We start from the raw sequence: 23,118 nt of genomic DNA, 5'->3' as shown, positions 1-23,118 counted from the left end.
CATTCTGCCACCCCCTTCCCTCATCTGTGTCTGACTCCACGCCCTCGCTTCACTCCTGTCCCATGTGCCCCTGAACACTGCACTTCTCTGTCTATCCCCTCCATATCCTGTGCCTCCTCACCTAGCCTCACAGGCAGGATGTTGTGGAAAGTACCTCAGCACCCTCCAGATAGGTGACCGGCTACTCTGGCATAGAGCTGGTTGCCCTGCAGCTCCTTGCCAGAAAGTGTTAGTCTTTGGGAGATGGAGGATTCTGCAGGGGACATGAATTCTGCACGTACACCATGGCACAAAATTCCCCCAGTAGTATATACTCTCCCTGCTGATTGCACATCCAGTTCTTCCTCATACTCGCTGAAGACATAATTGTTAATAGATCCACTAGTATTAAAAAGTATGAGACAAAGTTTTTCATGTTTTATAGATGTTCTTTGTCCTACCTCATATCACTGGAAGCTGGTTTTCTTCTCAAGCCATAAATTAAACTCTTCCAATAATGGGAGATGCAAAGCCTAACCAAATAAATGGTCTGACTCCCATTGATGCTAATGGGCAGTTGACCAAACCCTAAATAAACAAAGCATGCACTATAAATTGAGGATTGTGGTGATAAAATTTATGCTTTCTGCTGTAGTTTCAATGTGTCATGCTCTTTCTTATCCCTAAGCATGTTTTAACTAGTGATGACCAAAATACCCAGAGCAAAACAGCTCACAGATATATTTCCAACCATCAGGAGCAGAACAATTTTAGTCTTGTCTGGAAAATGCCAGATCGCATGAAAGTTTCCTGACCCACTAGCTCATTGGGCCAACACAGGTAAGGAACATCTGTTTCCTAGCTAGTTGTACACAAGGGACTGATGTGACCAACATCATGGTCTGGCTATCGTAATGCAATGCATCAGGTACCATTTTGCATCTGGGTGAACTAGACGGAGAGAGAGATTTATTGATTCAATAAGAATGAAATCCACAGCCATCAGGTTTGTCATCAGGGTCTAAACCACTTAGCCATTACACCCTGACAGATTGCAATCAATTATTTCATATGTCCTGAGGCAAGCGTATTTTAAATCTGTGTTTTTAGCAGTTTTTCTTTATTTAAAGAGAGTATGGAAAGGCACCCCCTGCTTTGAAACCAGTCATAAACCTCAGATCAGCCCTAGTTCTGCTGATATCACTGCTTTACTATACAATAAATTGTTTCAGAACCAGGAAACAACAGTGAGATGCCCAGGTCTCGGGGAGTTTTTTCTAGGATTGACTGACTGGTGGAAAAACTCCAATCTCCCATGATGTGTAATTCTATGTGATTCTATTTCTGTTTTCCTTCACCATGGTTGTTGGTAAGCAACATTGTTCCTCTCCTAACTTGCATCAAAGAAAAAGCAATTCGATCTAGTTTGGAGTGTAATGCTTCCTGTCAACATATCGTTCAATTAGAGCTTATCTAAAGGCAAGCAGCAGGACCATCACAGCAACCTGTGGAACATTTGGCAGTTTGCACACGTACCAGCCAGCAGATGTGGGAGATTCAGCAAAGGCTTGACCACCTGGTTTTGTGTAATGTTGCCAATTAGCAATGATCTCACCTCCCTTAATTTGAACAGATTTGTTTAAATATTTAGGAAAGAATTGAAATAGTGCTGCTGGATGTCACATTTTGAATGTGCTTGTAACCTGCAGTTGTACATGGAAACCTGAGCCAACTTTCTAGCAAAAGAGAAGTGACATAGCATTTGGTATGGCAGCTGTTAGCCTTATTGCTCTATTGCATCTCGCTTGCTGTATTCCCTTATACCTTTCATAGATTCTTTAAAATTCATTCAGTGACAATTGCTACCTATTAACAAGGCAAGTCATTCCGCTTATTATAGTTAAGTGCTGATGCTATCCTTTGCAGGCTTTGATCTAGTATTGGACTATTAATGTCTTGATCAGTTCTGCTTTAGCCCATAATGACTGAATTGTTTTTTCCTTTTCTTCTGTGAAATGTCACTACCTTGGCTTAAGTGCCAGGATGGTTTGTTTTCCTTTACCTAACTAATGATAAATTTGATTGGATATCTGACTGAGTAAAAGAATTTGAAGAGGGATAATAGATGCTCATACTGCATTTTAAGAAAAAAACATTCATAATGTTATAGCTATCTTTCTGACCATTGGCAAAAAGCACGTGTGATTTCCTTACTTATGAATGTTGATATGCTCAGTCTAGCCATTGAGAACCATGGATTGGTACATTTTGATTAATACACCTTTAAATGTATTGGATATTTTTATTTAAAATTCAATTGTCCATTGATAAAAGAATGTCTTTAAGTTGGTTTACATCATATGAAATTTTTCACTTTTGAGCAAGACTGCTGAATCGTTAAAAAAAATTCTTTCATTAAAATTCTGGGCCAAGGACAAACATTGAAATACTTTATGGAGTAGTTCTGCAGTGTAACATAAGAATGAAACTTTCATTATGATCTATGCTATACTCTATTGAATTCTGTCCTCTGCTAATCTGATTCTCCAACAGAAAGTATCATTTTAATGTACTGAAATGTGATAATCTAGAGCTTTGGTTTTGTTTACTAATCTGTTTAATATTACCCCACGTTATCATTATCTCTGGAGATAAGTCTTTTGAATGAGTGAAATGCATTTCTGTCCTAACCATCTCAATCAATATGTCTGTTGTGTTAGCAAAATCATAGTGTTTCAGAGAAGCTGTATTTCTTCTAAAACATACATAAAATATGACATTTTGTTGATAGTCTTTTAAGTTCAAGCTGCCCTTTCTTTGCCCCTTGACATCTTGCTTTCTGAGTGAAGTTACTATTCACACAAATAAAAAGCAAATATATATTTAATGCATTTATTTTACATTGGAATTTGAAGGTTTTGTATTTTAGGCACAGCAGGCAGTTATATTTTATTTACACCTCAATTATTACCCTGGAGTAGGCTCCAAGGGAACAGTAGAGAGAAAAATTCAATCTTAACTGGCAATTACAATTTTAAGGCATTTAACTGTTTTAAAGAATTGTTTTTTAGATTTGCATTTATAACTATCGTTCAGCCTTTTAAAAAAAAAAACTTTCTCTCCAGAAAGTATCAGTACTATTGTAGTGCTAATGCATGGGCTTTCTTCCCAGTGCTGGTGCCAGCTCCGCAGCTGCCTCCTGCTGAATTCCAAAAAACTTTTAGGTAATTAGTTTTTGTCTTTGAATGTTCAAATTAAAATTTGGCTGCCGGTTTCAGGCATATATAAAGAATGATTAGTTTCTTGTTCTTTAAATATTCCCTTGGGAATAATCCACATAGCAAAACAGTTTTGCATAGTTTTTTGACTAAGGAAAGTATAAGTATCAACAAAAGAGTAAACTTTATTTAAAACATAGTTCTGTATCTCTGAAGTAGCTACATACTGGAGAGTGATGCTCCTGATGAATATGTAGGTATGCCCAAATTAAGGAAATGGCATAAGTACTGACTGGAACCCTAAATTGTAGTGTCTAATGATGTTGAGCAGACACTTGGATGATGTTACTTTTGCTTGGATAATTTTGATTCCGTTGTCTACTTTGCCGCATTAATCAATTACACTGCACTGTCATTTTCTAGAAGAATATAAATTATCAGATACACTTTAGTTTACATCTTATAAAAATACACAAAAATATGGCCCCAGTTCATCAAAATAACTAACCACATGCTTAAGTAAATCCCTGTTCAGAAAAGTGCTTAAGCACGTGTTTAATTTTAAGCCTATGCTAAAATGCTCTGCTGAATTAGGGTGTTCATGGATTCAACATAAAGGGGTTGCACAGATAGAATCATTATATTTAACTGCATACATTTCAGTGGCTACATGCAATAATTTATCTGTATATTAATATGCTATGGTATATTTGATTATGTACACTTTTTATTTTATGACAAATAGTAACATGAAGTTGCACATTTAGACGATAGTTTTAAAAGTAAGGCATAATATTAGGAGTTAGAAGATTTGGATTTTGTTCCCTTTCTTTGTCAAGATTTCTGGGTGCAAATCACTTAAATTCACTATGAAGCAGAGATTTGACTGCATCCTAGAGCTGTTTTTAGGGTGAACTTTACATGTTTCTAAAGATCTTTGGGATTCTCAGATGGAAGGTGTTATATAAGGTCAAAGTTTTGATGTCATAGGAAAAAATATTGGGAAATGCACAGTTATGGAACCTTATATTTTTATTTTCCTGATTGTAGATTAATTTAACTATATGACCATTTGAAATTTCCAAAGGCATTAAGTGGAGTTACAAGCTCAGCTCCCTTGGAAAGCCAATTGGTTGTCTTAATTCTCATTTCTATCTTAAAAAATATTTGCTGTAGTTCTTTAGATTTAATTTCCTATATTTTTAAGAGGTGCATCTAAATTTCATTGTGCTCAGATCCCAAAGAGACTGTTAATTCATCTTAACATTATTTAAGGTGAAAGAGGTCCTTTAGATTACAAAATAAGAACTGATGAGAAAAATGAATGTTTTCTTGTGAGAAATTTCAAACTTCATTTGAAATTTTTCAGTTGAAGAATTTTGGTTTTCCCCACAAAGTTTCAAAGCAATTTGAAAAAAATAAGCATTTGTTTCAAATTAACTTTTTAAAATTAAAACAAATATGTTAATGTCATTTCAACTTTAAAAATTCATTTAAAATGTCTGTACAGTGAGCAAAATCAAATGTATTTTCATTGTAATCAAGCTATTAGCTTTTAAATGGTAGGTATTTTTGTGTCAGTTTTTCAGTTTCAGAAAACAAAAATGAAACCTTTTCAGTTCAGTTGCAACACAAAATTTTATTTTAAAATGACGTTTTCTGTGTTGACATTTTCCCATAGGGAAATTTTAATTTTGAAAGTTTTTTCATGAGAAAATGGAAGTATGACATTTTTGTATGAAAAATGTAGAAAGAATTGTATCTTTAAACATGAAAACATTCCCCACAAATTCTCTATTAATTCTATTCTTAATACAATAAAGAGTGGGTACTTACAAAATAACTTGATGTAAGCAGCTGTAAATTCAAAAGTCCAAATGTTTTCCTGTGCTTGTGCTGTAGCGACTTTTCAATCAATAACTTCATTATGTCATTAAAAAAAAATGTAGCCAAAGGCAAAGAATTGCTTCTGTTGTTAATCAGCTCTTAGAAACAAGATGAAAAGATGAAAGTTATCATTCTGCCATATTGTAATTTAATGTTTCTTGTTATTACAGATAATTTGTTCCCAGTGTGGCCTTACTAGTGAGCCTTGTATTTGGGGCGGGGGCGAGAATTAAGTGCAAAGACTGTTTTTAATTCTAAAAGGCATGATTGTGCAATTTATACTCTCTGCTGCTAACTATACCGGCAACAGTGTTGGGAAACCCCTGTAATAGTGTTGGGAAACCCATGGGCATCATGTGACCTGTCCGGGTTGTGTATGTGGCCCATGAAACATTTTGTTTATCACTACCCACATGCAGAATTGCCAGATTCTGCTGGTTTCCATCCACATGTAAAGCAAGGGCCTATGAAGTGAGGTGAGTGTTGATTGCACACATTGACTGTGAGAGCTCCCTCTGCATCCAGTGAAAGCGCTGCTACGGGCCAATCAACTCACCTTGCAAATTCTAGGTTTGCAAGCCCAGTTAGCAAAACTACCCTATTCTGGGAGACTGTCTTGGATGGCAATCTTGCAGCCCAATGAGGTGAAGGAGGGTTAGTCATGCAGCCCACTCATTAGCCTAGGTTGCCCATCGCTGAAATGTGCCATAGCTCATAGGTGATGAGCTAAATCTTTACTTGCACCCATGCAAGAGAGTAAGTTAAAAGGCACCACCTTACTCTTCTAAATGGACTATGTGTTCCCTAGGCTTCAGTAAGGGAGAGAAAGCTACTCTTCTTCCAAGATGGCAGGGGCAAAGAGAGGGGAGACTAGGAGGGATATTGACTCTGAATTAGAATCTGCTCCTTGAGTCAGGGCCAGTCTTAAAGTGATGGTCTAGCCCCATATTTGTATCATATGTTGTTATTAATCTCTAAGTGTTCCATTCTCCTCTCATCCCTACACAGTAGATTTGTATGCTGATATGGCAGTTTCTGTCAGTGAAATACTTTCTGGTCTTAAGTCCTACCATGTAGATCTGAAAAGAGGATTTTACCCTGTGGTAGCACTGTCTTCCCTATTGGAAGACACAAGGAGAGCATTGCTCTAGCCATGCAATAAGTTCAAGAAGGGAGTCTGACTTAATTTCATGATTAAGTAATCACTCTTTAAAGGACTATATTTTCCATTTTAATGCAAACAGTTTTTAGTAGTTCTGACTGAAAGGCTCCCAAAACATTAACTCTTAAACTTGATGGCATGAATGCTTAATGTGTGTAAATATCTGTAGTGCCCCAAGAATTGATTTCAGGTAATCATTTCCATTATTTCAATGAAGGGTTGTGTTTTATTTTATTTTTTTTACCATTATGTAGATAGCAAAAATATACAGGTGCTAAAAGTAGTTGCTTTTATTACTCCCTTACATTTGAGATATTGAGAGTAAGTGAGAGATTCAAAAGAAAATACCAGAATGAGTCTTTGGAACCTTCACATACTGATAAGAGTGTGTGAAATATAAAATGATAAAGTAACTTACACTTTATAACAAAATATAGATGTATCAAGAAGATCCTAGAAGGCATTTACTTTCTTTATAGATTAAGTTTGTCACATTAGTAGTTGTTCTTCTAAAAATAGTTAATTTCTGAAGCTCTATGATTTTGAAATTATGTATTCTTTCAGCAAAGCTGATTTTGATTATACCTGTCTCTTCAATATCAATCACTATACTAAGTGATCAATTTTTAAAATGAAATTTGTGGGGCTCTTGTATTCAAAACCAGTCAAAGTTACTTTGTGCGTAGGTTATTCCTATATTATGTTAAAATGAAGCAGGCAAGGTGGATTGATTTAAATCACAATTCTAATCACCGAAAAAAAACCCCGTTTCCCACTGATACTTCTTCACATATTTTTTCAAATAATTGTGCAAATCTGATCACTAAATCATATTAATTTATAACTAAGTGCAGCATTTTACATATGCTAAGAGGGTATATGCTGTGTGTAATTTGTTTAGATAACTTGATTTTTATTAATTTAGGAAATAGTACTTCATACTCATTACCTGAAGCAAGCTGCAGAAACAGCAGCAGTATGTCAGGAATAGTAAGAACTAAATCACGTACGCACGCACGCGCGCGCACACACACACAAACAATAGCACTTATATTTTATTAAACTAAATCTTAAATGTTACATAAATGTTTCACATTTGCAATTACAGCAGTCTCTTGCTGTGGCTGTTCTTAAACTTTTAAAAAAATTTTAGTAACTCTAAGGGTGTGTCTAGACTACAGAGTTTTGTCGACAAAAGTGGACTTTTGTCGACAAAACTATACCTACGTCTACACTACCGCTGAGTTCTGTCGACATAACGTCAACAGAACTCAGCAGTTTTGTCGACGCTGGTAAACCTCATTTTACGAGGCATAACGCCTTTTGTCGACAGAGTTCTGTCGACAGAAGGTGTTATTGCATCTAGGGTTGTGTCAACAAAGGCAGCTTGCTTTGTCGACAACTGAATGTAGTCTAGACGCTCTTTGTCGACAGAAGCTTTGTTGACAGTATCTGTCGACAAAACTTCTGTCGACAAAAGCCTGTAGTCTAGACGTACCCTAACAGACAAGTTGTCAGAGCACTACATTTATGGTGTCCTTAAAGCTTCTAGAGCTAGCTCTCATATCCCCACTCCCACTGTCATTTTGATGCAGCTATGTTAACAAGTTACCCAAAAAAGCTAAAACTGTGCTTAGTGTGCACTTAATTTCGGAGTAAGCACATTGAAAACAAGTACAGTATGGAAATGGTGTTCCTTTGGGAAAACTGAATTATGCTGAAGTAAAATAGGGAAGAAGCTTACGGCATCACCATTATGAGACATGTATTTTATAACATAAAATAAGAAAATGCCACACAGTGGCAACTCCAGATTTCTCTTATGGCAGCTTTTTTGTATTGTATACTTGAGTGATAGATTCTAAACCTGATTAATAACAAGCCATAAGGATTAGCTAAACTAAACTTTTTTTTCTAGAAACACCCAATAGCAAACTGCTTGGGAATTTACTTGTTAAATCACACTTATACTAAAAGGCATAGAGAGAGTCTTGAAGAATGATGCATTGCAAACTAAACTCTGTAACTGCATAATACACTTTTGATGCATCTATAAGCATTGTGTTGGATCAACCATAAGTGCTTTCCAGTAAATTATTATTGATATAAATAAGACGCTTATCAAATAGTCAACCCACTAGTCGACACTATCAGATAGTCCTCCTCTTCTTCCGCCTCTCTCCCCCTCCACCCCCCCAGCTGCAAATTGCATTGACTACTCGATTAGCCAATTAATCTAAGTTTAACGTCCCTAAAATATACATGTGTGTTGATTACTTATAAGCAATTTGGTATAACATATATTATGTAGAAAGGAGATGGGAAGGGTTATGTGCTCAACAGAGATGAATCAAACAGCCTGGAAGAAAAGAAGCTGTGAAGCATCTAATGAGAATCTCCAGGTCTGGGCCAATGCCAATGAGAGCCTCTAGGAGTTAATGAGTGTGGGGAGATTGCCAATGTTATTAGCATCCACTAGCAGGTGTTGAGGTGTCCAAGGGAGAGACCCCTATTTCAATAGTTAGGAGTCAGCCTTCCACAAAATTAAGACTTGTAAAGTAAAGTCAGAAACAGTAGAAATCAGTTGTCTGCCATTATGTTGAACCCATGTGCGATGGAAGCGTAGAGGAGGAGGTACTAGTTTCATGATCAACAATTTTGCAAATGATATACAGCATGCTGAATGTGAACGCTGTTTTTCCTGTTTGGAACATTATTGGTAAAGGGCTATATATGTACCCAGGTGATAGGCTGAATTCCAGTTTAACAAAGGAGTTCCTGCATTCACTTTTTATTTTCTAATTTTAATTTGTACCACTCAGTTCCGCAAGATTTTCTGTTGCATATATACAGCCTTTTTACAAGCCAAGATATCTCAGTGTATTAGATATTTTTTAATAGTTTGATGTGTAGGTGTTTTCTTTTTACCAGGGTTTCTCCAAAGACAATTACTCAAACTTTCTCTTGGGCAAAGGGAATGTGCACACGCGTGCACACATGCATGCGTGCGTGCACACACACACACACACACAGATTGTATTGCTTTAACTGTACCCTTATAGTTCTAACAATACCACACACTTTGTGTGGATACTGGTATAGTGACTCCCATAAGAGATGGGGAACATCTTTATCCGTATAACCAGGTCTCGACAAACCACTGTTTCTACTCGCCTATGGCGAGTAGATTTCAGCCGGTCGTTCCATGTGCCCCATTCGCCGGTGCTGCATGCGTGTGCAGTGTTGGTCTGGCACATGCGTGGTGCGGGGCTGGCGAATATCTCTCTGCAGTTTGTCGAGCCCTGTGTATAACTGTGTCTACACTAGGGGTTACGCCAATATAATTGTTTCAGTAAATAAACATGTTACTAATTAAAATAGATAAAGTACAAAAATTGTATATAGAGCAGGAGGGATTTAATTGTGTTAATCCAGATGAGAATACGTTGTTTTGAAGACAATAGAGACAGACTTCAAGGGTAGGAATTGTTCTGTGAAAGGTATAGATGCTTCCTTGATGCTCCCATTTTGTAGCTAATAATGTGCAAGAGTTAGAACATGTAAATAAACGTGTGTAGATGACAAGCAAGACAATACCATTTTCATGCTAAATGTAGTTCCTCCACATCTCCTATAATTAGAGGTGTGCTCTGAACAAGCTGAGACTGGTCCTTGCCGAGCAATGATCTCCCGATGGTACTTTGATGTGACTGAAGGAAAATGTGCACCATTCTTTTACGGCGGATGTGGTGGGAACCGAAACAACTTTGACTCTGAGGAATACTGCATGGCAGTCTGTGGCAGCGTCAGTAAGTGGACCTCTCAAGCCTGTAGCAGTCTTTCTCTCTCTCGCCACTGACTCTGCTGTTTGTAACAGATTTTTTTTTTCTGATTCTTGGGATGGGCCTGTGCTACACTAACCATATTTCCGTCAAGTTGTTATAATTGCCCATGTTCTATAGAATGTGTTCACAGACTAATATCTGTCTTTCTAATCCAGCATGCCAGTGGTTGACTTCTTTAACCTGTGTTATAAATGCAAGAGTCTTGCAACTAGGGAATGAAAATTTTGTCCTAACATTTCTATCAACAAGGCATTTTACAGCTACAGTGTCTCATGTAGGTCTTTCTGTAAAAAGTGTACTTACATTTCTGTGTCTGCGTGTTTGTCTTCAGGCACGTATTATGCATGTGCAAAAAAAAACACAACCCCCCCTTAAAACCAGATTTACACCCAGTTGTTAGTGAAGCTTTAATTGACTTAAAATAGTTTTAATAATCTCTGATTCATGAAAATGCTATTTCACATTTAATTTCCTTTTTGGGGGGTCCTATTTTTATAAAAGCAACACAAACACATCATAGTGTTTATTTCCACACTTAAATATTAAGCTTTAATTTGTTCCTTTTGAAAGATTGTTCTGTGCATGCATGTGTGTGTGCACGTGTGTGTGTGTGTGTGTGTGCATGTGTGAGTGTAAGTAAATAAGTAACTTGGAAATACGTATTACTATAGGAAAGAAGGAACACAGATTTGGCTTTTGAGTTTTAATCTGCCTTCAAGTGTGATGATACACATCTAATATGAATTACCTGCTACCTGCTTTTTTTCTGTAATAGTCTATATATTTTAATGATTAACTTCCATGAAGATGGAATATTCACTCCCAAGTCTTCAGTTTGTGAAGCATCGCTGTCTCCCACAGGGGAATACTGAAACTGATAAAGCAAAGATTAAATTTAATCAGGGTGTGTTCTGATTTGTGTGCTTCTTGCATTATCCCTTTTCTTCTACCTGGAGGTTGTCCAAAGATTGTAATGCTTTAACTGTACTGGTAGAGAGACTCCCTTAAGAGATTATATATAATGTGTTTTGATAATATTTAAGGACCCTCTGACCCCCACTATTGCACAAGTTATGGACAGCCCTTTGTCTGCTTTATTCATATGAATTATAGTCTCCATTTACACATGAAATGTACAAGAATGATCGCTTATTTCAATACTGAGTGTGCTCACAAGAAAAGAGCAGTGCAGCCAGACTAGCAGGAACCCACCAGGACGTAATTTTATAGAAATCTTATGCAGAAAAGCTTTAAATATAATAAAGGTGAGAGAGAGTGTGAGTGAGTTTGGGAGTAGAGAGTGGCATGAGATGGGGGCGTTGAAATGTGTAGATAAGCAAGAAAAGGGAATTTTGCCAATGAGTTTTTCAAAGTATGTGATGAGTTGGAGAGTGGTTCAGCTTAAAAGCTGCAGAGGAGGAGGAAGGTGCCAGAGAAAGAGGATGGGGGGGGGGGGGGGAGAGAGAGAGAGAGAGAAGAATTATGTTGTTGGATAGAACAAGTTCACAGAGTACTGTTCAAAAATAATTAAAATGAAGTTTTCACAGGAGTCCTGAACTGAGGCTGAGTCATGTGGTTGTAGTTTTACATATCCATCTTCCATGCTGGTGACAGGGAAAGCTGGGATTTGGGAAGCCCATGGAAACTTAATTGATAGCAAGAGAGGTGAAAGTACTGATGAGAATTTTAGCCAAGGTAGAGTTAATGCAATAGCAAATCCAGGCAATATTATGTTGGTGATTCATATGTATATAGACACAATGATGGAAAGTGAAGTTCAGAATCAAGGATAATGGATATGATAGAGATAGAGAGTAAATTCTTAAGTTCAGAAGTGAATGACTAAGTAGATGAAACCGTTGACCAATAGCAGATTAACACAAAGGCTGCAGCCAATTTGTGGTCCCTCAGAAAAATGGGTGCCTCAGACCCCAGCAGAAGCCACAGGGCTGCAGGAGCACAGAAGCTCCCTTGACATAAGGAGGCCATCAGCACCCAAGCCATGGTCCCATCTCGTCTGTTCTGCCTCATCGCCAAGACCACATCCTCATGCTGCCTCTTCCTCCAAGATCCCATCTCCATTCTTCCCTACCCCCACCCATCACTCGCTTTTAAGGCCATGGCCCCCTTCCCTCCCTGCTTCCAGCACCTACTGGTTGAAGCCGCGAGCCTGGGTCTTTCCCTCCTTCCCCCTCCCCTCAACTGAAGGCCAGAGCCTTTCCCCATGCAACTGAAGCCCAGAATTGCAGAGTGCAATTCAACTTCATACTGCCAGCTCATTCTGTGTCCTAATGATAAACCTTAGGCACTTCGACCACCCTGCCTCTGAGCCCTACATTGACATTACTGTTTTCAGCACCACAGCCTAAGTCCTGTGAGTCCCATCAGTTGTCCTGGGCTCTGAGACTCAAGGCCATGTGGGTATAGGGAGGTTGCACATAGGGCTTCCTTGCCCACCATTAAGGGGACATCATGCAGACACGCCGCCATGTCAGTGGGAGGATAGGGGGAGAGAGCGCACATCTCCTTAGCCAATACCATCCAGCTGCCAGGGAAAAGCATGGATAGAGGAAGCTAATTTGCAGAAAGGTGTCTAGCTCTAATCACACCCCTGACAGAATGTTTCCATGCACAGTGAGATTCAATGGCTGCAACCTTGTGTCCAATTCAAAGAAGCAGCCCGTGTAACTAGCAATATCTCCAGTCAGTGCTCCTCTCCTGCCACATGTGAATTTTTTCTATGGGCTCCAGGAGTGCCAGAACTGTGTAGAAGTGTGGGGGTGCACTACCATTGTGGCCCCATCCCCTGCTCCTCCTCTTCCCCTCGAGGCCCCATCCCGCAGCCAGACTAGAAGCCGAAGCAGCCCAGGATGCTCGGCCTATGTCCCCCTCATCTTCTTTCTGGCTTGGTGTCCCTAGCCTCTGTTTGTCAGAAACTAGAAATGGATGGAAGGGGAGGGATCCTGTGATGATTCCCTATTCTGTTCACACCCTCTGGGGCATCTGGCATTGGCCACTGTCGGCAGACAGGATACTGGACTAAATGGACCTTTGGACTGACCCAGTATGGCCGTTCTTATGTCGGGCTCTCTCCAGTGGCCCGGGTTCCCTGAGCGACAACTTTTACCATCACCAGGCTTCAGGCCTGGCCAGGGGGCAGGGCCTCATGGAGAAGAGGAGGAGAAAGGAGCAGGACCCTGTAGTGAGGGGGTATGTGGGAAGGTCTAAATGTTCTTTGTGACCAGAGTCTCACATAAATCTTAATCCACTTCTGCTCTTTACTGTGTTCCACCTCTGCTACCTGAAGCTAAATATTGCAAAGTCAGAAATAGTTTTCTAGGAAAAAAATGGAACTATAGTTTTATTTGATCATTACAGGCAGAGAGAGGGGACAGAAGGAGGAGTAATTAAATGTCAACAACACATGAAGTTAAAAATCATTGGTTTAAATCACAACTAAGACAGAAGATGAGCTGACCAAGATAAAAATTATTCAAGTGAAAGAACTGAGAAAACTGAGCTTTGTGGGATTCCAGAGAGGAAGGGACTTGCTGCAGAAAAATAACTATAAAAATTAGTTTGAGTACTACAGCGGAACTATGATGAGAATCAACCTGACTCACCTGTGCAGGCTTACAGATAATCAAGGAGTGTCAACTGTCTGTAGCTTCCCCGAAGTTAAGGAAAACAGATAACTTTCTCCAACCACTCTCTAAATCTGATATTACACCCAACACCATAGTATGTAAATGCTGTTCCAAGAAGAAGTTTTTAAATACATTTCTTCTGCATAGTTAGCAAGCAGCAAAATGAAATTCAAAATGTCTATGGGTATCATATTTGGGCTTATCAGTGTGTGGCCACTGATCAAAGTATTTTCAAACTTGCCTACATAGATCTCCGTTTCTAAGAAAATTATTTGCCAGCAGTTGATACATAGTGAAATATGAGATTCCACACTTTTCCTCTCTAATTAGCAGGAAGAGGCTGGCATCTTTTAGCAAATGCTGAGCCTTTCATGTTAAAACATTGTACATTTCAACCATATGTTGAACTTTAGCCCTTTAGTGTTGTGGTAGGTACCAGTCTTGCAAGTTGATACCTACAGGTAGCCCTCTGTGCCCAAACCCTATTGACTGCACTGGGGCTGTGCAGGTCAGGGACTGCCCATATGGCATAGCTTGCAGGATGTGGCCTTAGTTACTTATCTAAAGCTTCTCACTATGATTTTTATCCCTGGTTTGAGCAGCATTGCCAATTTGAGTACAAGTAAAGATGCTATTGTTTGAAAATGTAATAAATTAAATCTATCTTACAATGTTAACAATTATTGCTATAATATTCTTAAGTGATCATACACAATTGTATTGAGTTTGCAAGTTTAGCAGCCCAAGAGGCAACTATGACATGCTTAAGCATTTGGTCTCTTTTTATGAGACCACTTGAAAAAGTTGTAGAATTCAAGCTCAGAGTGTTGGTAATGGGATGTGAAGCCTTTCCTCTCTAGGTTACCAGGTAAAATCTAGTGCACGTCAGTCATGGCAGAAAGCTTTCTAGTTGTTTCATTACTTACCTGGAATAAGTTGGTTCTAGTACATTTTCTAGTGAGCAGGTGTCCACGTAACAGACTAGCCGCCAACACAGTCGGCGACCATGTCCATGATTTTTGAAGAGAGGTAAGGGATTAAATGGTATTGACAACTACCCTTCATCCTCAAAATTTGTCCAGTTAGATCAGAGTTGTATCTCACTGACGGGAAAGAGTGGAGAAGTTTTTCCTGTGACTGTCCTTGCTCTCTCTGCCTGTTCTCTGGATAAAAGCCTAAAAATCTCTAGAATGGTCAACGTAACAAATTTTGCACAGCACTTAGAGAAATCAGTGTTGATAAATTGATCAAGAATTCCAATCCATTAGGAAAATTATTCTTTTTCTCTCTTTTTTTTTAAACATGGAAATATATGGGTATGTGCTTTCTTCAGTTTCAGTTTATAAAATGGTTTTAGTTCAGTGAAGATAGAGAATTCTTATTTGGGAATTCTGAGAAGGCTATATTTTCAGAGAGAGAGAAAGAGGCTGTTATTCCATAATGTAGATTTGATGCTTGAGGATATTTTTTAAAGAATGTTTCAGAATTGATTGTTGACAATGCACAACTAACGCTTGTATTTTTTTCTGTGTGTAAATTCACTGCTCATGGAAGTTGTCCTATCGACAGCCCTAGACACTGACATCTGATTTTGTTATCCACATTGGGTGATCAGATTTTCAGATGTGGACATCTTTCTTCCCTCTCTCTCTAACTCTCACTTTCCTGTTTACTCCTTGTTCTCTATGCTAGACTCATGCACACTCACTCGTTTGCTGTCTTTCATTCTCATCCAGGTACCACCAGTTTTTAACCAGTGTTCTGTAAAAATTCACCTCTAGTGCAGGATAGGATATGTGTAGGTGCCAAAGCAGACTGGTCATCAGTTGCCTGCCCAGTCAGCATAAGCATCTATTAGACTCAGTGAGTTTGATTCCATATCAACCTGTTTCACTGTGCAGGGGAAGATGGGGCCAGTAGGCTATGAGGACACACTGAAAAACTAGGATGGCAACATATGGCAGATCTTGAAATCCATCAAGTCTGAATGGAAAGATGACAACATGGAACAAAACTGACAGAACTTTTGTAAGATTTTCCGGGATGTAGAAGTGCAAGATCGCTCCATAGAGCAAGGCTAGCATTCATCCTCCTCTCCACACACTGTTGCCTGATCTAAGATTGTTTTAATTTCTAATTACCCACCTTTACGGTTGACAGGTTCTTTGTCCCAGGATCAGGATCAGTATCATCTCCCTTTCCCCCCTTAATGTGGTCCAAGCCTATGCCTGCTACAGACAGAGGCAGTTCTGGCATCCATCCACATCCACGGGAGGTTTGAGCTCCCTGCAGAGAGAGGCTGTTCTGCATCCAACAGAGCAGCCTCTGTCTGCGACAAGCCCGGGCTCAACAGGAAGGAGGCTGGTCCAACAGCAAAGGCATGAGAGTGGCAAGGGGCTCCCCAAGAGGGGGGCCAAGAGTGCACTGACTTTCGGTCTCACCCCCAAGGACTGTTGAATAGTCATGTAACCAATAAGATCTCATGCAATTACACAGCTATTCAATTATATATATATATATATAAAATAGTACTGCCATAGAGTACATTATTGTTTTTGCTAATTGTTCTTTTTTGAAAAATAGATTTTGAAAAATTGTAATGCATCGCATATCTTTTATTGTCCAAAGATGTAAGAGAGTCAAGATTGCATTAACACGTGCTCACCAAAAATCCGTTCTTTGACGTTTATCTTCTTACATGTAGATCTTGTTTATCAAATGTTATTTCTTAGGGAAAATATCCACTGATATTTACCTCACTAGCACTGACTAGTCTTGCTGAAGGCAGAATATTAGCACAGCAAAAGAATAATCCATATTCAATTAAACTGAAGGCTTCCACCAGTTAACCTTAAAGAATGTACTTGCTTGAACATTTGCTCAATTAAGACTCTCTTGCAAAGTCTGGACAATTATGGAAACATAACTGAGAGCCTGAGAGACTTCGGACATCTTAAATTCCATTTCAGGATTGGCCTAACAGTTTAGGAATACTCAGTAATACACATCAGTGTCATTTCTCTGGTGGTACCATCAGTCTTTAAAGATGCCATTTGATTTCTAACATATCATTTGAAAATCTAGCTCAGTGTTTCTCAACCAGTGGTATGAATACCCTCAGGGGTACTCGAGAGAAGTCTGAGGGGTACATCAATACAACTGAAATTTGGAGAAAACTGAATTTTGGTTTTAAGTTTTACAGCGCTTTATTATTTTTGTACTTTTTACACCCAAAAATGTCATTGGCCGCCCAGCTACGATTAAGTTGTGTTGCAATGGTAGAGAAAAAATTGTGTCTCTAAAAACTGTAGGTACTGGGGATACTTTTTTTTTTTAAGGGATACTTTATAAAAAACGATTAAGAAACACTGAGGGTATGTCTGCACTACCACCCTGTTTTGAACTAGGGTGGTAATGTAGTCACCCGGAGTTGCAAATGAAGCCTGGGATTTGAATTTCCTGGGCTTCATTTGCATCTTGCCGGGCACCGCTGTTTTTAAATGTCCGCTAGTTCGGAAATGAGGAGTAACGGTAGTTCGGAATAGGAAGCCTAGTCCGAACTACCTAGTCCGTGCTGCGTATAGCCGTGCGGCACGGAGTCCGAACTAGTGGACATTTAAAAATGGCAGCGCCTGGCGCACCTACACCGCACACATATAATATAAATTGAAAATAATAAAATTAATCAACTTGTTTGATCTACATAAGTTTAAGTAATAATTGTATTTAATAAGTGGTGTGTGTTTTGGTTATAAGCTGTCATTTGAATCATGGAAAATTATGTATCATTTATTTTTTAAGAAACATCAGTTGAATAATTATAACACATTATAAAAACAAAGTATTTTCTTTTCAAATCTATTATGCTGTTATGCACAAGTTATAGATAGTCTAACACAGTGGTTTCCAACTTCCGGGCCACGCCCCACTGCCAGGCTATGGATCTCTGGCTGCCAAGTGGCTGCTCTGGGGACCAGGACTGGGGTACATTGCTCTTGCCATGGCTGTTGGGAGAGGCACTCTTCCATGACTGGGAGGAGACCCCGCATGGCATGGCCTTCCCGTTGCGCGGGGAACTGCTCTTCTGAGGCTGGAAGGAGATCCCATCTCTGTCTGTCGCTGGTTGGTTGAGAAGCGGGACAGGACATGCCTCTCCCAACAGCTGCGGTGGGAGGGGAGGTGCTGAGCAGTGTACCAAGAGCCACTGCCATATGGACAGCAGTGCAGGGCTAGGTGAGAGGGGCAGGTCATTTTAGACCCGTGGTTCCCAACCTTTTTGATAATGGGGACTGGCAAGCCCATTCACAACTTTTTGGTGAACAAGTACCATTTGGGGGATCCAGGGGCAGGGCTAGTACTGGGGGGCTCTGGAGGCTGAGCTAGTAGTGGGGGGCTATGAGGGCAGGGCTGGCTCTGAGGTACACTGGGGGGTTGGCTGCAGTGGGGCTCTGGGAACAGGAGGCTGACACTGGAGGTCTGGTATAGGAGGTTCTAAGGGGTGGGGGACTGACAAGTGTTTGGGATGGGGGACTGGCAGTGGGTGGCTCTAAGGGTGGGAGGCTAGCACAGGAGGGTTGGGTGCAGGGGATTCTAGTATCAGTGGCTGTCGCTGGGGTGTAGTGGAGGGTGTGGGGCTCTAGGGGATAAGATTGGCAGTGGGGGCTGTGCTTTTGGCAGAATGGTAACATTTTATTTGCATATTTACATATTCATCATTTGCATAATGGCTATGCAAATAAAATGTTACTGGTCTGCCAAAAAATTGTGAATGGGCTTGCCAGTCCCCATTATCAAAAAGGTTGGGAACCGCTGGTCTAAAAATTTGTCTTAATCTGTAACTCTTCACATAGGCTAATTTCATGTTGACTTCAAATCTGGCATTAAACTGTCAGAGTTTGTTGACAAGAGCATATTTCATAAAACACGCTAAATGTGTATTCCTTAGTTGAAACTTCAAGAAAATTGTGTTACATCACATCACAACATTATGTACTATCTAATTTAATGTATCCTCAAATGTACCACATTGTAATCTACACCTTTCAAGAATAGATGCTGAAAGCCTGAAAAACGGCAATACTGTAATTTCCTGTTCTCAGTAAACTTCTTGGTTCATTTGCTGTTTATTTTGGGTCTTGATGTTCCTCTAATTAATGGGGAGTAAAATGTTTTGACAGCTAAATGTCCATGTCAACGTCCAGCATATATTTAACAGTAAGGAGTTGAAGCACTTTGCTGCATTTGTGAAAACAGAACCGGCAAAATATATGTAATTTTTAGTTAAGGGACTAAATGGCTTTTTCTATCTTATTTATCAGATGAATGCTCCAGACAGATGGAGGTCTGCTAACAGGCTTGAGGGCAGACAACAAGCAAATGAGAGAGAACACATTCATCTGTACTGGATGGCATTGCCCTTTCACTGTTCTTGAGTTTTATAGGGTAATTGGCAGGACTGTGTCTATAAAAAAAGCAGCAGAGCTTGCAAGTTGTTCCATCCAAGAAGTACCTTTCTGATAGCACAGACTGTGATGGGAAAGATTCATCACAGTAAGCCAGCTGCAGCCTTAATTCACTATAGAATTCCTGAAGGCATAATTTAAGGTATAGGAGCCTAGCACTAAAATTTTAAATCACCAAAACCTAATATTTGTTAGTGGTGAATCCAAGCTTGACCTTGCAGCTATGTACTCCCCCTTGTGAGTGTGAAATCTTCAATCTGAATGGATAAAACATAGAAATTATTACAAATATATATTAAATCAGACCCCAGATATAATCTACCAAGAGTGATCATATTATTTTGGCACTCTCCGAATTCAAAACAGAGAGGTCACCCTGGCTACTAGTGTTAACTTAAGAAAAGTCTTCTGAGGCAGTTCCCTCTCCTGTGTAGATTCTCTGCCACTGCTGACTTCTGTTCTCTGGCACAGGAAATTGACAGGTCACGTGTCTTGGTGAAGATGTACTTCATGCCAGTATTAGCAAGATGCAATTCAGGGACAATGAATGTGGGTCTCCCTTTTGTCTCATTTGAGATTTGTCCTCCAGTAAATCTTATCTATACATATATTACCTTTGGTGACTTTTTAGTCACAGCTGACTCATTGAGTACAAGTAACTTGTGTATCTGGGACAAAACACTTAAAACTGTAATAATGTGAGTTAGGCTTATGTCTTATCCTTTGTCCACGTATGGAATGTGCACGGCCCTTTATTTTAGAATGGATTGTTATTTTTTTAACTTTACAACATGAGAGAGCTGGATTAGAATTCAAAAAAGCAACAATTCAAAGATCTGAACATGCATAAGGTTATGGCAAGAATTAAATTAGATAGTAGATTCAGATGTTAGTGATTTTAACAACATACCTTATAATTTGTAGGAATTGATTTTGGTCAAGATTCATGACTACAACAAACAATTGTCTCGGGTTTTGGTCAGTAATATAGTTTGTCTGGATTTTTTCTACAAATAAATTATTATGATTAAGAGATAACAGATTTTGATTGTATTTTATTTTGGTAGGGGCTTGTTCATTTTTATCACTTGGACAGGAAGCATGTGTCTGAAGTACTTTGGATTCCTTCAGTGAAGGAGGATTTTTTGTGCCAATTTCCCTAAATTGAGGCAATATTTTCCTTAATTCCATTCCAAATATAGTCACTACTTAACACTTATTATTATTATTATTATTATTATGCCTAGGCAACTCGTGTCTCAAACCTGACAAAACTCACAACACCTATACGCTGTTTTTCAGCTTCTATTACTACTTTAGACTAAGAATGTTAAGAACTAGTCAGCTAGTTGCTTCCCACCCTCCTTGTTGTCTTTATCAGATAGAGGCAACAAAGGGGGGGAGATTGGGGGTACTTCAAAGCAACAGCGCTGCATAGCTGACCCCGCAGAGTTCCAACTTTGAAATGCACAGGAGCCCCCACTGGGGCTCTTGCACATTTCAGAGGAGGAATGCGGAAGTGCCTATTGACTAGTCGAGTAGTTGATAGTAATATTTAACTTCCCTACTTTAGACATGTGGTTTTGCTCCATGCCACTTACTTTGAAAGTCTAAGCTCAAAATTCTAGCAAACTTCTGTAGTTGCTAAATAGAAGTCCTTGACTTTAGGTAATGTTTATATTATCTTCTCTTCTACAAAGCAAATGACAACTACAGAATACAAGGTGAATAATAAAATGCAGTAGTCAAGTTAGCTTCAAATGCCTGTAATCATTTGGTGCCCCCATTTGATTTATCTGGGATATGTTTATCCAGGAAAGATAGCTAGTGAAGTCTCTACTGAAAGCTTATAACTTTCAGTGCTCTTAACTGTTGTGAGTTGTAGGCTCTGGTTATATTTAAAGAATAATGTAACTATCTTGGGAATTATGCCTTTATGGTCTTGGAGTAAATCTCTGGTTAACCATGTGTCTCGGTCATGATGACTCATTCAAGGGAATGGTCACTCTCACCTGGCTGACTGATTATTTAGTATACTGTATAATTACTTACTCTTGCACCATCCTAGAATGAGGCTTACAACCTGGCTGGTTATTTGAGCAGCCTGTGTGGTATTTTTGTGGAGTTGTCAGAAATAATTTAATCTGCTAGGGGCTTTTTATGTGTGTCTAAAGATTTTCATTATTATTACAATACATGGGACTATTTAATGTTAAAAGTTTGTGTCCCATCTCCTCAGTTTAAGTAAGAAAATGTGATCAGTTTTCTCTGTGTTATCTCTAGATATTATAAAGTGGCTGTTGAAGAGTTCAGATGCTGTGTGAGATGCCTTGAAGTTGAGGTATAGGAGTTGGGGGAGGAGTTGCCACTTCATGGAGGGCGGGGCATGTTTTTCACGTTTCAAAGGCAGTAACCCTACCAAGAATAGTCAATGGCAAACCATCAAGAACAACTACAAATTATCAAAACCACATGCAGATAAGAAGGAATGCTATCACTAATACAGATCACCATCTCTGTGAATAAAGGCAAAATGATTCAGTATGTGATAGGGCAGAGAAAGACTCTCTCCATCCATTCACTGAGGAGCCACCTTGTTTAACAGGAGTGTTTTCCATAAGAGAATGAAGCCTGGTTCCTGTGAAACCAAGCAGCTCTGCAATAGACTGAAGTGGGTTATTGGGGTTTTGTTTTGGGGAAGGGGGAGTTGCTATTTTGATAACTATTAGTAAGTGTAGGCCTGAGTTCATGTTTCATAATTTTGTTTTATACTGTAACCATTTGCTTCATTGAGCTCTTTTCTTTCAAAGGAAGATTTACGTTTTATTGTAAGTGCTCACAAGAGCTGTGCCTTATACAGGGGCAGTGGTTTAAGATAAAACTCTTAAAATTGGGATATACTGCTCTGGGAGCACATGATCTGTAATTTCTGTAAGTAGCTACTGTCAGGGGCTGGACATCACAGAGAAAAACTTCAAGGGGACTTGGGAACCAGGGTGCATTTAATTGTTAACCTGCAATGCAAAGACAGGGCTGGCATAGCCCAGAGGAGAGCACTTGTGGGTGAAAAGATTGTGGTGTTAGGGACCTAACACCCAGACACTGCAAGCAAGACCCCCCTCTTACTAAAAGCATGGGTAACAAGATGACTTACAATCCTGGGAACACTAAGAACCATCATAGGGCCCCATTGTACTGTGACAATATTGCTCATCATGGGAGGTCTTGAGCATGTCCAGCGGCCTAAGATATCAAGCTTGTTTTAGGCAACATATCCAGGCCTGCCACTGGAGGTAGAGGAGAAAATGGGGAAGTTGCCCTGGAGCCCGACAATTCCAAGAGGCCTAATGCTACCAGCTGCCACAGCTGCTACTACAGCAGTGGAGGCAGCTGGAGCCCTGGACCCCTTTAAATTGTCGCTGTCATGTGCTCAGTGCGGCTCTAAAGGATTGTGGTGGGGAGGGGAGAAGAGCCACCTGTCCGCTGCTTTGGGAACAGTTTGAGCAAAGCCTCTGGCAGCAGGCGTTGCTGTACTGACATTCCCCCAGCTGAGGTGTGTGCGGAGTATGGAAGTTAGTGTATTAATAAGAAAGATTTCCAGGAAGCAAGGGATGTGTGACTCCCTTACTTTTTACTTGGTCTTGTAAGTTGCTGTATTTAAACTCATGATGTTTTAGGCATTGTCTCTCACACATAGCAACTCTCCCAGCCACAAAATAATTGGATTTCATTGTAGCTGTATATAATTTGTGAAGTGATTTGGGATGAAAAGTACTAAACAAACATAATATTCAGTGAATGAATAGATTACTTCTGAAATTCCATATATATAACTATATCATCCATATAAAATTTAAAAAAAAAGCTTTGACCTTAGTTACCCACTAAAACACATTCAGATACTTACACCATTTAATG

The 23,118-nt window shown here is 39.4% G+C and overlaps 1 protein-coding gene across 4 annotated transcripts in view; it reads left to right on the top strand.

Annotated features, from left to right (window-relative positions):
- APP (amyloid beta precursor protein) overlaps positions 1-23,118 on the top strand; it is a 313,107-nt gene that overhangs the window by 181,088 nt on the left and 108,901 nt on the right. For 2 of the 4 annotated variants that reach the window (XM_089773555.1, XM_075910226.2), the window contains exon 7: positions 9,888-10,055. The exons of the other annotated variants lie outside the window; for them this stretch is intronic. In XM_089773555.1, the coding sequence (XP_089629681.1) occupies positions 9,888-10,055 (168 nt within the window). The remainder of the gene's footprint in view (positions 1-9,887; positions 10,056-23,118) is intronic. 4 annotated transcript variants of the gene reach the window in all.

The sequence above is a fragment of the Pelodiscus sinensis genome, chromosome 1 (assembly GCF_052426305.1).
Source record: "Pelodiscus sinensis isolate ZL-2025 chromosome 1, ASM5242630v1, whole genome shotgun sequence".
Taxonomy (NCBI): domain Eukaryota; kingdom Metazoa; phylum Chordata; order Testudines; family Trionychidae; genus Pelodiscus; species Pelodiscus sinensis.
The sequence above is the reverse complement of the archived record's forward strand: the minus strand, read 5'-3'. Positions and strand labels throughout refer to the sequence as shown.